Source organism: Lampetra fluviatilis, chromosome 70 (genome assembly GCF_964198595.1).
Source record: "Lampetra fluviatilis chromosome 70, kcLamFluv1.1, whole genome shotgun sequence".
Classification (NCBI taxonomy): domain Eukaryota; kingdom Metazoa; phylum Chordata; class Hyperoartia; order Petromyzontiformes; family Petromyzontidae; genus Lampetra; species Lampetra fluviatilis.
In genome coordinates this window covers 3,270,362-3,287,836 of record NC_136344.1, presented here as the reverse complement: position 1 = coordinate 3,287,836, position 17,475 = coordinate 3,270,362, and the positions used below count along the sequence as shown (strand labels likewise).

Below are 17,475 nucleotides of genomic sequence, written 5' to 3'. Positions count from 1 at the left end.
ACCGGCACCACCGCCCCCCCCCCCCTCCTCGAGGATTGAAGGATTTGGGAGGGTTTGGGGTTGCTGGTGTTGGGGGGGGGGGGGGGGCCCAGTTTTTTTAGGGGGGGTCGGGGTCGGGGTCGGGGTGGGCGTCTGACGGTTTAACAGAAAAAGGAAAAAAATCCTCCGACACAAAAACAAACCCGACGAGAGTTGAGTCGTCGTGGTGGCGGCGTTCCTCCTGGTCGTCAATGTCCGCGGGTGTAGCCGTCTCTCGTAGGTCTCCCCGGGTTTTATTTGCATCACAACCAGCGTCGGCGTGGTAACCCAGGGTGATGTGGTAACCCGCGTTGGCGTGGTAACGCGCGGTGACGTGCGCGCGTGTACGTACGTTGTCGACATCGAAGCGGTAACGCGCGTCGATAGGCGGTAACGTGAGCGCGCGCGTTGACGGTGACGTGGTAACCCGCGGTGACGTGGTAACGCACGTCGACGCGGCAACCCGCGGTGACGTTAGCGCGTTGACGGCAACGCGGCGAGGACGTGGTAACCCGCGGTGACGTGGTAACGCACGTCGACGTGGTAACCCGCGGTGACGTAAGCGCGCGTTGACGGCGACGTGGTAACCCGCGGTGACGTTAGCGCGTTGACGTGGTAACCCGCGGTGACGTGGTAACGCACGTCGACGTGGTAACCCGTGGTGACGTCAGTACGCCGTTGACGATGACGCGTGCCGTGAGCGCTTGGCCGAGTTTAATTTTATTCCGTCGTTTTTTGTTTGTTTTTAAACTCTGCCAGCCACCGCGCTCGCTCGCTCGCTCGCTCTCAACGCGCCTCGTTCGCCCGTCCGCCCGCAGGTGAGATTGGGCCTGGCCTGGGCGGGGGGCGGGGAAAAACGAAATAAATCGTAGAATTTGAAAGGAAATCGCGACGAAAGCCACCCACCCCCTTCCTCCTCCTCCCCGCGTATGCGTCGTCGTGTGTGGGAGTGATCGTGGGCGAGGCAACTTGGAGGTTGAGCTTCTGACACAAGCCGGCTCTTCGGTGTGCTGGTGAGTGCGTGGGTTTCGAATTGGAATTTTCGCCACCGACCTGACTGGAGTGATTGACCCTTTTGGTTCTTTCGGTAAAGTCGCGGAGAAAGTTGATAAATTGAGTAACAGAGCGCGACGGTTCGATTGCAACACAAGCAGACGTCATCAGGTAGAACTACATTTGAGACAGAGACAAAGCGCAGACGCGGAGACACACAGACACACAAGCAGAGAGAGACGCACAACATAGACACAGACACACAGAGAGAGACCAAACACAGGCACGGAGACACACAAGCAGAGAGAGACACACAACATAGACACAGACACACAGAGAGAGACCAAACACAGGCACGGAGACACACAGACACACAAGCAGAGAGAGACACACAACATAGACACAGACACACAGAGAGAGACCAAACACAGGCACGGAGACACACAGACACAAGCTGAGAGAGACACACAACATAGACACATACACACAGAGAGAGACAAAACACAGGCACGGAGACACACAGACACACAAGCAGAGAGAGACTCACAACATAGACACAGACACACAGAGAGAGACCAAACAGGCACGGAGACACACAGACACACAAGCAGAGAGAGACACACAACATAGACACAGACACACAGAGAGAGACCAAACACAGGCACGGAGACACAGACAGACACACAAGCAGAGAGAGACACACAACATAGACACAGACACACAGAGAGAGACAAAACACAGGCACGGAGACACACAGACACACAAGCAGAGAGAGACACACAACATAGACACAGACACACAGAGAGACAAAACACAGGCACGGAGACACAGACACAAGCAGAGAGACACACAACATAGACACAGACACACAGAGAGAGACCAAACACAGGCACGGAGACACACAGACACACAAGCAGAGAGAGACACACAACATAGACACAGACACAGAGAGAGACCAAACACAGGCACGGAGACACACAGACACACAAGCAGAGAGAGACGCACAACATAGACACAGACACACAGAGAGAGACAAAACACAGGCACGGAGACACAGACAGACACACAAGCAGAGAGAGACACACAACATAGACACAGACACACAGAGAGAGACAAAACACAGGCACGGAGACACAGACACACAAGCAGAGAGAGACACACAACATAGACACAGACACACAGAGAGAGACCAAACACAGGCACGGAGACACACAGACACACAAGCAGAGAGAGACACACAACATAGACACAGACACACAGAGAGAGACAAAACACAGGCACGGAGACACACAGACACACAAGCAGAGAGAGACACACAACATAGACACAGACACACAGAGAGAGACAAAACACAGGCACGGAGACACAGACAGACAAGCAGAGAGAGACGCACAACATAGACAGAGATAGACAAAACACAGACATGGAGACACACAGACAGACACAAGCAGAGACACAACATAGACACACAGAGAGACACACTATCTGTGTTGTAAGTCTTTCTCTGTGTGTCTATGTTGTGTGTCTCTCTGCTTGTGTGTCTGTATCTCTCTGTGTATATCTGTGTCTGTCTGTGTGTCTATCTCTGTGTGTCTGTGTGTCTATGTTATGTGTCTCTCTCTGTGTGTCTCTGTGTGTCTCTCTGTGTGTCTATGTTGTGTGTCTCTCTCTGTGTGTCTCTGTGTGTCTCTCTCTGTGTCTGTCTGTGTATCTATGTTGTGTGTCTCTGTGTGTCTCTGTCCCTGTGTGTCTCTGTGTGTCTCTGTGTGTCTCTCTGTGTATCTATGCTGTGTGTCTCTCTCTGTGTTGTCTCTCTCTGTGTCTATGTTGTGTGTCTCTCTCTCTGCTTGTGTGTCTGTCTCTCTCTGCTTGTGTGTCTGTCTGTGTGTCTCCGTGTCTGTGTTTTGTCTCTCTCTCAGATGTAGTTCTACCTGACGGCGGTTGCTTGTGTTGCGACCGAAACGTCGCGCTCTATTACTTAGTTTTATTTTCTATCTTCGTGACTTTACCGAAAGAACCAAAGAGTAATTGCTGCAGTCACGAAAGCTTCAAATCACGTTGGAATAATCGACTCTGATTCGATGGGCCTTGGTTTCCAACAGCGGTGCCACGGTCGGCTAGGAGACGTTAACTCCCTCGCCTGACGTACAGGAGGCCGTGGGTTCAATCCCGACCCTGACGCCCTGTACGTTTGGAGTTTTGGTGGCTTATCGTCACGTGCAAAGTTATCGCGGCCAAACGCTCCAAAAGCGTGGTGATGATGTCGATTGAAAATGCGGAGGGGGGAAAAATTAACCCGAAAAAACAACGTTTTTCACTATAAATCCTTTATATGCGTGACATCGCTTTAATTTCAGCCCACATTGGTCTTTGAAACGGGCGGCTAGAGTCCTCTCGTCCTCTGGCTTGAGATGGCTGCCACCTATGGGGCAGATGATTGTCTGCCAGCATTAAGCAATTGGTAATTAAATATTTAAAAAAAATTCCCTAAACAGTGTAAAATTTATGAAACATTTTTTCACAAAAATGCATTGTCACGCACAACGAGTCTGTGTGCAAAATGTCAGCTCGATTGGATCACGGGAAGTGGGTTATAAAACGACCGAAAGATTTGCACGGTCCTAAGCAAGCAAGCAAGCGAACTTAATATAAAGGATTTTAAAAAGCGGAGGACCCGGAGAAAAATCCACGCGACCACGGGGTGAGACATTCAGCAGGATGGAACACACAACCTCCTGAATACTAGGCGAGGTAGTTAACATCTCCCCACCGTGGCGCCCCCGCGCATTTGACATCAAGTACCGTCATTAAGCCGATGATACGCAGTTGTACACCGCAGTGAAGTCAAAAGTTACACTGGTAGGAACCTCCTGGTTACACCAGCCCACGGGATTATTGTGTCCGTCCGTCGTGCATCCAAAAATGGGATGGGAGGGGCTGGGTAGAGGGGCTGGGTGGGGAGGGTGAGGAGGGGCTGGTCACCCCGTGGTGCCCTTATAAAACTCAACGTTTCAGCTACTCACGCCCTCACAGTCGGGCCATATTTGCGTAATACACCACGCCGCCGTTGACCCTGCAGGCCATTGACCGAGCAACCCAACAACGTTCCTACCAGCTCCCTCTGCAGCAGGAATGTGTTTTAAAGGTGGCTTCCTAATGTCAAAGGGAAGAACGTTCCAGACGGCCGCAGTGACGGCGCACGATGCAGTGACCAATCACTGTTCGATGGCCAGCCAAAAGCCACCGGCTGCGCGCATAAGCGGGAGTTTGCGTGACGACCGTTTACGCTCCTTGACATCAGCAAGGTATAGTGGTTCATATGCTTAGGTTTTTTCGGTAAAGCCACGTAGGTAAAAAAAATAAAATTAATAAAAGTAAAATAAAATAAAAATCACGACGTTTCGGAGGCAACACAAGCCCTCCGTCTTCAGGTGGAACCGTCACAGCACGATTGCTGTATCAAGTGGGAGATATTCCAAGAATACAGTCCTTGTATATGTACTGGTTGAGGGTGGGAGGAGCCAAGGTAGGAATCATGTCTTGCGTTAACCACATGTACTTGTGGAGAACATGCACAGACACACAAAAACAAACATGCTCTTGTAGTATATGCATCGTCTTTGAAACGGATTGGTCCACACCAGAGACAGCTTTCTTAAGAGCCTAGTCTCAAACGGCGTTAGACCCAGAGGACGCCAATAGGGTGGACAGCACAAAGACGATGTCGGCATCAGGATATTGAGAACTCGGGGTTAGCAGCTACATCATGGCAGAGGTCGCAAGCGGGTTTTGATTCCTTACCCGTACGCGGCCGCACCAGGGTCGCAAACGGGTACCCGTACCCGGCCGGGTAGGGTACGGGTACGGGTACCCGATTGCGACCTCTGGGACGAAGCCATGTTGCAGGCGCGGGTGGGTTGATTCTAGGAACTTGAATTGTGAGAAGAGACAAGACGTTGGGAAATTAGCAGAGGTGGGACAAAGTCATTGTTATGCAAGTCCAAGTCGAGTCGCAAGTCATCAAATTCATGACTCGAGTCTGACTCGAGTCCAAGTCACATGACTCGAGTCCACATCTCATAGGTGGGACAAAGTCATTGTTATGCAAGTCCAAGTCGAGTCGCAAGTCATCAAATTCATGACTCGAGTCTGACTCGAGTCCAAGTCACATGACTCGAGTCCACACCTCTGGAAATTAGTGACAAACGGTGACTCAGCAGTGACTCACGGCCTACCCGTACCCGTACCCGGCCGCACCAGGGTCGCAAACGGGTACCCGTACCAGTACCCTACCCGTTTGCGACCCTGGTGCGGCCGGGTACGGGTAGTCCCGTGAGTCACTGGTGAGTAACATTTTGGGTACGGGTATCGGGTACCCGGTTGCGACCTTTACATCATGGGACCCTCCCCCTTGCCGGCGTCAAATTCTAAGAATGGGTTTCACCCTTTCTGGCAATAAAACAGTTTTGTGTTAGGATGTTAAAACACTCAACAGAAACCTTTTGCAGGGTATGTCCGCGTTAATCACAGTTACTTGCGGTGAACATGGAAACATAAAAGCATGCTTTGGTAGCGCACATGCATCGTCTTTGAAACTGGTTGGTCCACACCCGTTCACAAGTGTGTGTGTGGAAACCCTCCATACATCTGTAATTGCGAGCGTAAATGGGGTTGCTGCTGGCCTCTGGTCCAATCACGCGGCCCGGGGCATTGGGGGGCGGAGCCTGGTCTGCGGGGCGTGTGGGAGGAGCCACCGTTCACCACGGCAGCTCCAATGGGAGGAGGCGAGGTGAATGGGGGCGGAGCCAGCGGGGCAGTATGGGAAGGCCGGATCTGACGATCCGGAAGGGGAGGAGTCAGGGTCACGTGGGAGGGGAATGGATATAAGCGGGAGCCCGGAAGAGATCGGGGCAGTCGGGGAAGTTAAGAGGCTGAGCCGCGTTGGGTGGTGAGAAAAGATCCGCGCCATCGGCCACGTGGCCAAAGGACCTCGGCAGGCCGTCGGTCAGCGGAGTGCAGGAGTAGAGGAGCTAACGGAGGACCGTGCGGGGCACGCGGGAGAGGGAGACAACACTGGTCCGAGAGGAGGCCAGTGGTGGGTGCGGAGAAGAACCTGAATAAAAGACAAACGGAGACCAGCATCGCCTGACGGAGTCTTTTATTGCACATCTGTTAGAGCTTTGAACAGACCACGAGACAAGATCGAGTCGCTAACCTTTCTATGTTTTTAAATCCTTTATATTAAGTTTGTTTGCTTGCGCGCTTACGACCGTGCAAATCTTTCGGTCGTTTTTTAACCCACTTTCCCGTGATCCAGTCGAGCTGACATTTTGGCACACAGACTCGTTGTGCGTGACAATTAATTTTCGTGAAAAAAAATTTGCATAACTTTACACTTTTTAGGAAAAAAAAATTATATTTAATTGCCAATTGCTTAATGGTGGCAGGCAATCATCTGACCCATAGGTGGCAGCCATCTCAAGCCAGAGGACGAGAGGACTCTAGCCGCCACGCATATAAAGGATTTATAGTGAAAAACTTTGTTTTTACGGGTTAATTTTTATACCTTCGAAAGAACCGAAGAGTGAGTTCAACATGTGAACTCGTTGCTTCTTTCGGTAAAGTCAGGTAGGTGAAAATAAAAAAATAAAAACAACTACATTTCGATGTAAAGCTTTCGTGACTGCAGGGATTCATCTTCTTGGTTCTTTCGGTAAAGTCATCACGTACAAGGGAAGTAATACAATAATAATAATATTAAAACAATAAAATAAATCTCACGACGTTTCGGCCACAACGCAAGCAGCCGTCCTCAGGTGAAGACCAGGTCTGTCGAGGCGACACCTGAGGACGGCTGCTTGCGTTGTGGCCGAAACGTCGTGAGAATGATTTTATTATGTTTTATTATTTTATTACTTTCCTTCTACGTGACTTTACCGAAAGAGCCCAGAATATAAAGAAACTACTCAATTAAATCACGACGTTTCGGAGGCAACACAAAAGCTGATTAATAACATCCTTATTAATTAGCTGATTAATAACATCCTTATTAATTAGCTGATTAATAACATCCTTATTAATTAGTTTAACTCCCACCCCCGACTCCACACGCCCCTGCATCCCTCCTCCCTTGCTCCCCACCTCTTGCCCTGTATAATCGCTCGTCACAAATAGCTCTCTCAGCCCACTGCAGTAATTCTATTTGATGACGGAAGCTTTTGTGTTGCCTCCGAAACGTCGCGATTTAATTGAGTAGTATCTTTATTTTATACCCACGTGACTTTACCGAAAGAACCAAAGAGTACTGGTCCTAGCAGTCACGACAACTTCACATCTAGAATGAAGTATAGGTGGTTAATGCAGGTTGATGCAGACATGATTCCTTGCAAAAAGTTTCTGTTGAGTGTTTTAACATCTTAGCACAAACTGTTTTATGGCCTATTTTTATATTTTGATACTGGCAAAGGAGGTCCCGTGATAAATTCAGAAGGTTAGCCAGACACAAGGTCTGTAATTGTAGTTGTAAGTAGTAAACGAAGACTAAAAACGCGTTTGATATTTTACCAGGTAAGGCCCACTGAGCTATTTCACGCCGTTTTTTTTTTTGTTGACCAGTGTAATCAACGTTTTTGGGTTTAGATCGCGTTAATTATAAATGTGTCGTAACCCTCCACCACCCGACACGGCCAATCAGCAAACATCTGTCACGTTGACAAAAGACAAAATAGTTTGCTGCTTTAGCCCACCGGTGTGTTGAAGAGTGGATCCACAACATTTACTATTTTTTAGTAGTAAAGACGTTTCGCAAATTGCCCGATGATGCTGTATGCAATTTCCAGCGAAAGGACAACACACTAATGACACAACAACAAGCTTCTTGACTTAAAACTTTCGTGACTGCAGCCTTTCCCCACCCTCCCTCCCCACCCAGCCCCTCCCTCCCCACCCAGCCCCTCCCTGCGCGACGGACGGACGGACACAATAATCCCCTGTGGGCTGGTGTAACCAGGAGGTTCCTACCAGTAAGATTTTGATCTACGGCAGCGTCACGGGTATCATTCCTGCAGTGCGACAAACAGGACCCTGAGGGGTGGGCTGGTAGGAATAAAACTAATACCGGTACAGGGATATCGACTGGGTATAGAGGAGTTAAAGAAAAAATTACTGTATTCTAGTGTTTAAAGTTTCGCCGTGAGGCGCCGGAAGCGACGGCCATCTTGTTTATTTCACAGATCGCAGGGGGAGCGGGCGGCCATCTTGTCGGACAGGGTCATGCCAAGTGTTTGCAGTAGGGGGCGATGTTGATACACGGACGGACGGACGGACGATATAATCTATTGGTGGTCTGGTCCTCTTCGTTCCTACCAGTATAACGCCCCCCTCCCCACGCCACCTCTTCAATGATTCCAACACGTGGCAGTTGGCTCGTTCCCTGAAGAGGTTAATTATTTATCCCTTTGAGTTGATTATTTTTCAATCGGTTTAAGGCTTCGTGTTGTTGATGAAGTCTTGATTTAAAGCTTTCGTGACTGCAGGGATTCATATTCTCGGTTCTTTCGGTAAAGTCACGTAGAAGGGAAATAATAAAATAATAAAAACAAAATATCATATAATAATATAATATATGTTTTGTTTTTATTATTTTATTAATATAAAACAATACAATTCTCAGATAGTTTAGTTAAATAGTTTAATTTAATAATTGTATTTACCTTTTTTTTAAGTTTAATATTATATTCTTGGTTTTTTCGGTAAAGTCACGTAGAAGGGAAATAATAATACAAATATTAATATTATTTTATTATTTCCATTCTACGTGACTTTACCGAAAGAACCAAGAAGATGAATCCCTGCAGTCACGAAAGCTTTAAATCGAATATAAAAACGAATTAATATTATTTAAATTTTTCCCTTCTACGTGATTTTACCGAAAGAACCACGAATATAAGTGGGTTAAAATTGAGTTACAAGATTTGAGGATACTACAGCAGACAGAGTGAGTTAAATGACAGCGACTAATAACTCTCGTCGCTAGAAAGATTCTTTAAAAAGGGGGGAAAGACCCAATGATGACCCCCCCCCCAAGCCTCGTCTGTGAAAAAAATGTCTTCCACGAAAACGGTCCCTGGTTCCAAAAAGGTTGTGGACCGCTGTCAGTTAAGAAGTTTGGCTTTGCATGACCACAATCCCCTCCACCCTCCCCACAACACATTCCTGCTGCGGAGGGAGCTGGTAGGAACGACGTTGGGTTGCTCGGTCAATGGCCTGCAGGGTCAACGGCCACGGCGTGGTGTATTCCGCAAATATGGCCGACTGTGAGGGCGGGCACAAGCCGGCGTGAGTAGGTGAAACGTTGAGTTTTATAAGGGCACCACGGGGTGACCAGCCCCTCCCCACCCAGCCCCACCCCTCCCACCCCCCACCCAGTCCCTCGCCACCCTCCCCACCCAGCCCCTCCCCACCTAGCCCCTTCCCACCCAGCCCCTCCCCACCCAGTCCCACCCCACCCTCCCCTCACCACCCAGCCCCACCCTCCCCACCCAGCCCCTCCCCACCCAGCCCCTCCCCACCCAGCCCCTCCCCACCCAGCCCCTCCCCACTCTCCCCAGCCAGCCCCTCCCCACCCTCCCCTCTCCAGCCAGCCCCACCCCTCCCATTTTTAAATGCACGACGGACGGACGGACACAATAATCCCCTGTGGGCTGGTAGAACCAGGTGGTTCCTACCAGTATTATGCCCCCGTCTGAGAGAAGCCCAATTGCAGGGCTGACCTCTTGACCTCTCTGGGCATTCATTAACGCGACCGCCGCTGACTGATTAGAGGCAGAGTCCTGGGGGAGGGGAGGGGGCAAGCCAGGGACGCGGCCACCGCTCCCGGCTCCGTGCGTGGCGATTGCTTTTAGATGGCCGCGGAGGGGAGGGTGAGTGCGCTGCGTCGACAGGTGAGGCGGTGAGCGAGAGAGTGAGCGAGAGAGAGAGTGGGCGAGAGAGCGAGAGGGTGAGCGAGAGGGTGAGCGAGAGAGTGAGCGAGTGAGCGAGAGAGTGAGCGAGAGAGCGAGCGAGGGAGTGAGCGAGGGAGCGAGCGAGAGAGCGTGCGAGAAAGCGGGCGAGAGAGTGGACGAGGGATTGGGCGAGAGAGTGAGCGAGGGAGTGAGCGAGGGGGTGGGCGAGAGAGTGAGCGAGAGAGTGAGCGAGAGGGCGGGCGAGAGGGCGAGAGAGCGGGCGAGGGAGCGGGCGAGGGAGCGGGAGAGGGAGCGGGAGAATGAGCGAGAGGGGGGGGGGTTACATAAAGCAAAGATAAAAAAAATATATGAAATGATGAACGAAGCAAAGTGCCGACTTGTTTCCACTGATCGTAAAAAAAAAGAGACGGGGAGAGAGGTGAGGAGAGACGTGACGAGACGTGACGATGTTGAAACGTTGATGCGTTTTGTAAGTTTTGCGACTTAATTTGACCAATCCGATAACTTCACTGTATAAATGACATTGCAATGTAGACACCACATTGACACAGCAGCGCTCACCGCGAATCAGTGGACACATTCGCAAAGCAATGAACTAATTCATCACCTTCATCAGCTCGTGCCACGGCCCCAACCGCCGGATATGACGTCGTCAGAGGCAGCCCCCAGCTGCCCCGCCCCGGCGGTGACGTCACAACGGAGGGGCGGGGTCAGCACCCACGTGCTGGACACGTCACGTGGGAGGCCCGCGTCGGGGCTGCACGTGACGCTCGAGTGCAGCGGTGACGCGGGGACATCCTGGGCCCTGCTAGGAGAGGGGTAATGGCCGCCACGAACCCCCCTCCATCACGCGGCTGCTTCGTTCGTGTACGAGCCGGCGTTTAGCGCGGCAAGGGAGAAATGTAAACGTTCAAAAAGAGTAAAACTATATTTTTAACACCATTGGTACCTCATTTGCCAGTAAAAAATATGATAATTGTTTTTTTTTTACCATTTTTTCTGTCATGTTTGCATAGACCACAATACCTGCAGTCATGATGCATAAAAAAACAAACATGACTTCTTGTAAAAAAGGTGTCAGTTTTGTTGCCAGATAGAAGGGTAAAAAACCAATTATCTGATAATGTATGCACTGTCCTTGAAGTTGATCGATCCAAACAAATGAGGTACCGATTGTGTAAATGCTTTACCCTGAGCTCTCATACTCTGATGGTGCATTGTCTTTGAGTTGTGCGCCTTTTGGCGTCATCTGGTCCAACACCATGTGAGACTAGGCTCTAAGGAAAGCTGTCTCGGGTGTGGACCAATCAACTTCAAGGACCATGTGAGACTAGGCTCTAAGGAAAGCTGTCTCGGGTGTGGACCAATCAACTTCAAGGACAGTGCATACATTATCAGAATTGTGTTTTTTGTTTGCATTCCGGCTGCAGGTATTGTGGTCTATGCAAACATGACTCCTTGTAAAAAAAGGTGTCAGTTTTGTTGCCAGATAGAAGGGTAAAAAACCAATTGTCATATTTTTTACTGGCAAATGAGGTACCAATGGTGTATTTGCGATGCAGTTGGGAGGTTTTTCTTCTTCTGCATAATGCGCAGAGACGGTGGCTGTTTTCGATGTCGATCTTTGAGCTTGGCCCAGAGGTCGCAAATAGGTTTTGATTCCTTACCCGTATCCGGTCGCACCAGGGTCGCAAACGGGTACCCATACCCTACCCTACACCCGGCTACCCGTACCCAACCAGGTATCGGGTAGGGTACGGGTACCCGATTGCGACCTCTGGGATGAAGCCACGTTGCAGGCGCGGGTGGGTTGATTCTAGGAACTTGAATTGTGAGAAGAGACAAGACGTTGGGAAACGAGTGACAAACGGTGACTCACCAGTGACTCACGGCCTTCTCACTCATTGGTTGGGGTGAGTCACGTGTGGCTACCCGTACCCGTACCCGGCCGAGTACGGGTAGCCGGGTATCGGGTAGGGTACGGGTATCGGGTAGGGTACGGATATCGGGTAGTGTCCGGGTATCGGGTAGGGTACGGGTATCGGGTAGGGTACGGATATCGGGTAGTGTCCGGGTATCGGGTAGGGTACGGATATCGGGTAGGGTACGGGTATCGGGTAAGGTACGGGTATCGGGTAGGGTACGGATATCGGGTAGTGTCCGGGTATCGGGTAGGGTACGGATATCGGGTAGGGTACGGGTATCGGGTAGGGTACGGATATCGGGTAGTGTCCGGGTATCGGGTAGGGTACGGGTATCGGGTAGGGTACGGATATCGGGTAGTGTCCGGGTATCGGGTAGGGTACGGATATCGGGTAGGGTACGGGTATCGGGTAAGGTACGGGTATCGGGTAGGGTACGGATATCGGGTAGTGTCCGGGTATCGGGTAGGGTACGGATATCGGGTAGGGTACGGGTATCGGGTAGGGTACGGATATCGGGTAGTGTCCGGGTATCGGGTAGGGTACGGATATCGGGTAGTGTCCGGGTATCGGGTAGGGTACGGATATCGGGTAGGGTACGGGTATCGGGTAGGGTACGGGTATCGGGTAGGGTACGGGTATCGGGTAGGGTACGGATATCGGGTAGGGTACGGGTATCGGGTAGGGTACGGGTAGCGGGTAGGGTACGGGTATCGGGTAGAGTACGGGTATCGGGTAGGGTACGGGTATCGGGTAGGGTACGGGTATCGGGTAGGGTACGGGTATCGGGTAGTGTCCGGGTATCGGGTAGGGTACGGGTATCGGGTAGGGTACGGGTATCGGGTAGGGTACGGGTATCGGGTAGGGTACGGGTATCGGATTGGGTACGGGTATCGGGTAGGGTACGGGTATCGGGTAGGGTACGGATATCGGGTAGGGTACGGGTATCGGGTAGGGTACGGGCATCGGGTAGGGTACGGGTATCGGGTAGGGTACGGGTATCGGGTAGGGTACGGATATCGGGTAGGGTACGGGTATCGGGTAGAGTACGGGTATCGGGTAGGGTACGGGTATCGGGTAGGGTACGGGTATCGGGTAGGGTACGGGTATCGGGTAGGGTACGGGTATCGGGTAGGGTACGGGTATCGGGTAGTGTCCGGGTATCGGGTAGGGTACGGGTATCGGGTAGGGTACGGGTATCGGGTAGGGTACGGGTATCGGGTAGGGTACGGGTATCGGGTAGGGTACGGGTATCGGGTAGGGTACGGGTATCGGGTAGGGTACGGGTATCGGGTAGGGTACGGGTATCGGGTAGTGTCCGGGTATCGGGTAGGGTACGGGTATCGGGTAGGGTACGGGTATCGGGTAGGGTACGGATATCGGGTAGGGTACGGGTATCGGGTAGGGTACGGGTAGCGGGTAGGGTACGGGTATCGGGTAGAGTACGGGTATCGGGTAGGGTACGGGTATCGGGTAGGGTACGGGTATCGGGTAGGGTACGGGTATCGGGTAGTGTCCGGGTATCGGGTAGGGTACGGGTATCGGGTAGGGTACGGGTATCGGGTAGGGTACGGGTATCGGGTAGGGTACGGGTATCGGATTGGGTACGGGTATCGGGTAGGGTACGGGTATCGGGTAGGGTACGGGTATCGGGTACGGGTATCGGGTAGGGTACGGGTATCGGGTAGGGTACGGATATTGGGTAGGGTACGGATATCGGGTAGGGTACGGATATTGGGTAGGGTACGGGTATCGGGTAGGGTACGGATATTGGGTAGGGTACGGGTATCGGGTAGGGTACGGGTATCGGGTAGGGTACGGGTATCGGGTAGGGTACGGGTATCGGGTACCCGGTTGCGACCTCTGGCTTGGCCCCAACCCCACCTTCCTCAGGGTGACCAATGAGGATGGCCGCTGCACGGGTCTCCTCAAGGGGGCGGAGCCGAGGGCGGGGCTCCATCGCCTGCACTTCGACACCGCCCCCTACTGGGAGACGTGCGGCTTGCAGAGCTTCTACCCTTACGTGGAGGTGAGTCTATGGGTCTCTGTGTGAGTCTGTGGGTCTCTGTGTGAGTCTGTGGGTCTCTGTGTGAGTCTCTGTGTGAGTCTGTGGGTCTCTGTGTGAGTCTGTGGGTCTCTGTGTGAGTCTGTGGGTCTCTGTGTGAGTCTATGGGTCTCTGTGTGAGTGTGTGGGGTCTCTGTGTGAGTCTATGGGTCTCTGTGTGAGTCTGTGGGTCTCTGTGTGAGTCCATGTGTGAGTCTATGGGTCTCTGTGTGAGTCTGTGGGTCTCTGTGTGAGTCTGTAGCTTTCTGTGTGAGTTTATGGGTCTCTGTGTGAGTCTATGGGTCTCTGTGTGAGTCTGTGGGTCTCTGTGTGAGTCTGTGGGTCTGTGTGACGAGTCTATGGGTCTCTGTGTGAGTCTATGTGTCTCTGTGTGAGTCTACGGGTCTCTGTGTGAGTCTCTGTGTGAGTCTATGGGTCTCTGTGTGAGTCTGTGGGTCTCTGTATGAGTCTCTGTGTGAGTCTATGGGTCTCTGTGTGAGTCTATGGGTCTCTGTGTGAGTCTGTGGGTCTCTGTGTGAGTCTACAGGTCTCTGTTTGAGTCTCTGTGTGAGTCTATGGGTCTCTGTGTGAGTCTGTGGGTCTCTGTGTGAGTCTCTGTGTGAGTCTACGGGTCTCTGTGTGAGTTTCTGTGTGAGTCTATGGGTCTCTGTGTGAGTCTATGGGTCTCTGTGTGAGTGTATGGGTCTCTGTGTGAGTCTGTGGGTCTCTGTGTGAGTCTATGGATCTCTGCGTGAGTCTGTGGGTCTCTGTGTGAGTCTATGGGTCTCTGTGTGAGTCTGTGGGTCTCTGCGTGAGTGTATGGGTCTCTGTGTGAGTCTATGGGTCTCTGTGTGAGTCTATGGGTCTTTGTTTGATGAGTCTTTGGGTCTCTGTTTGATGAGTCTATGGGTCTCTGTGTGAGTCTGTGGGTCTCTGTGTGAGTCTATGGATCTCTGTTTGGTGAGTCTATGGGTCTCTGTGTGAGTCTACGGGTCTCTGTGTGAGTCTATGGGTCTCTGTGTGAGTCTATGGGTCACTGTGAGTCTATGGGTCTCTGTGTGAGTCTATGGGTCTCTGTGTGAGTCTATGGGTCTCTGTGAGTCTACGGGTCTCTGTGTGAGTCTATGGGTCTCTGCGTGAGTCTACGGGTCTCTGTGAGTCTATGGGTCTCTGTGTGAGTCTATGGGTCTCTGTGTGAGTCTATGGGTCTCTGTGTGAGTCTATGGGTCTCTGTGTGAGTCTATGGGTCTCTATGTGAGTCTGTGTGTCTGTGTGTCTGTGTGTGTGTGTCTGTGTGTCTGTGTGTCTGTGTCTGTGTGTCTGTGTCTGTGTGTCTGTGTCTGTGTGTCTGTGTCTGTGTGTCTTTGTGTGTGTGTGTCTGTGTGTGTGTCTGTGTGTGTGTGTATCTGTGTGTGTCTGTGTGTGTCTGTGTGTGTGTCTGTGTGTGTGTCTGTGTGTGTGTCTGTGTGTGTGTGTCTGTGTGTGTCTGTGTGTGTGTGTCTGTGTGTGTGTCTGTGTGTCTCTGTGTCTATGTCTGTGTGTCTCTGTGTCTATGTCTGTGTGTGTCTGTATGTGTGTCTGTGTGTGTGTGTGTCTGTGTGTGTCTGTGTGTGTGTGTGTGTGTCTGTGTCCGTGTGTGTCTGTGTGTGTGTCTGTGTGTGTATGTCTGTGTGTGTGTGTCTGTGTGTGTCTGTGTGTGTCTGTGTGTGTGTCTGTGTCTGTGTGTGTGTCTGTGTGTGTCTGTGTGTGTCTGTGTGTGTGTCTGTGTGTGTGTCTGTGTGTGTGTATGTGTGTGTGTGTATGTGTGTGTGTCCTCCAACAACAACGGAGGGCGGAGGAGCGACGCTCACAACAACGAGTGGAGCGCCGGGTGGCTAAAGCACAGCAAGTTGGCACAGTAGGGGGCACAGGTGGTGCATCAGCCAGTCATCTCGGTCATCTCGGTCAGTCGACCCGTGGCACCTGCTGGGTCTGCCCCGTGACCTCCTGCCAGCGGGCGTTCGACACTTCACGTGGCCTCAGGGTGCACATGGCCTGGCACAAGCGTCGTGGTGACGTCACCGCCACTTAGTGGCGAATGGCGGTTGTTGTTGTGTGTGTGTCTGTGTGTGTGTGTATGTGTGTGTGTGTCTGTGTGTGTGTCTGTGTGTGTGTGTGTCTGGGTGTGTGTGTGTGTCTGTGTCTATGTGTGTGTGTGTGTGTCTGTGTGTGTGTGTGTCTGTGTGTGTGTGTCTGTGTCTATGTGTGTGTGTGTGTGTCTGTGTGTGTGTGTGTCTGTGTGTGTGTGTGTCTGTGTGTGTGTGTGTGTGTCTGTGTGTGTGTATGTGTGTGTGTGTGTGTAACTGTGTGTGTGTGTGTCTGTGTGTGTGTGTGTCTGTGTGTGTGTCTGTGTGTCTGTGTGTGTGTCTGTGTGTGTGTCTGTGTGTGTGTGTGTGTCTAGGTGGTGTTCACGGTGTCTGGCCCGGGTCTCCACCTCCACGTGCCGCTTCTGCTGAGCCCCTACTCCTACTGTACCTACCGGGGCACCTGACCTCACCTGACCTCACCTGGCCTCACCTGACCTCAACCTGACCTCACCTTGCCTCAACCTGGCCTCACCCCACGTGACCTTCACCTGACCCACACCCCTGTAACATCACACACACACGTCTGTTCCACGGCTGATTTGCCTCACTCCTCACCAATATTTCACCTCGCCATGACATTTGACCCGAGCTGACCTGTGTGTAACGTGACGTATATAGATATATTTAAAATTTGACCTCCATTCAACGAGACCTTTGGTATGTTTTGGGGCCAAATCTGACGAAATATCATATCGGACCAATTCCTACCCAACCCTGAGAAACGTTGTTGTGATTAGAATGTCGGACTTCCTCCGCACCTCCAATTAGCACGGTTTGCAACGTACGGTGTGAAAGAAGTTCAACACAAACACAGACTCACACAGAGACGCATAGACTCACCACACAGAGACACACAGACTCACACAGAGACCCATAGACTCATCACACAGAGACACATAGACTCACCACACAGAGACCCATAGACTCACACAGAGACACATAGACTCACCACACAGAGACACACAGACTCACACAGAGACACATAGACTCACACAGAGACACACAGACTCACACAGAGACACATAGACTCACCACACAGAGACACACAGACTCACACAGAGACCCATAGACTCACACAGAGACCCATAGACTCACACAGAGACCCATAGATTCACACAGAGACCCATAGACTCACGCAGAGACTCATAGACTCACGCAGAGACCCATAGACTCACACAGAGACACATAGACTCACACAGAGACACATAGACTCATCACACAGAGACCCATAGACTCACACAGAGACCCATAGACTCATCACACAGAGACACATAGACTCACACAGAGACCCATAGACTCACACAGAGACCCATAGACTCACACAGAGACACATAGACTCATCACACAGAGACCCATAGACTCACACAGAGACCCATAGACTCATCACACAGAGACACATAGACTCACAC

The 17,475-nt window shown here is 51.5% G+C and overlaps 1 protein-coding gene across 1 annotated transcript; it reads left to right on the top strand.

The window, feature by feature from the left end:
- The first annotated feature begins 10,352 nt into the window (after positions 1–10,352).
- Positions 10,353–16,470, top strand: LOC144952845 (5-hydroxyisourate hydrolase-like). The gene is made up of 4 exons (XM_078883315.1): positions 10,353–10,392; positions 10,591–10,793; positions 13,790–13,925; positions 16,381–16,470. Exons 2-4 carry the CDS (start codon positions 10,618–10,620, stop codon positions 16,468–16,470), a joined length of 402 nt encoding a protein of 133 aa, XP_078739441.1. The 5' UTR covers positions 10,353–10,392; positions 10,591–10,617.
- Positions 16,471–17,475: the final 1,005 nt, after the last annotated feature.

What these genes read in the sequence shown, in the direction of transcription:
- LOC144952845 (XM_078883315.1), top strand. Translation starts at nt 10,618, where the DNA reads ATGACGTCGTCAGAGGCAGCCCCCAGCTGCCCCGCCCCGGCGGTGACG. An exon ending in TGGGCCCTGCTAGGAGAGGG is followed by an intron (nt 10,794 to 13,789) that starts GTAATGGCCGCC and finishes CACCTTCCTCAG; the next exon opens with GGTGACCAATGAGGATGGCC. An exon ending in GCTTCTACCCTTACGTGGAG is followed by an intron (nt 13,926 to 16,380) that starts GTGAGTCTATGG and finishes GTGTGTGTCTAG; the next exon opens with GTGGTGTTCACGGTGTCTGG.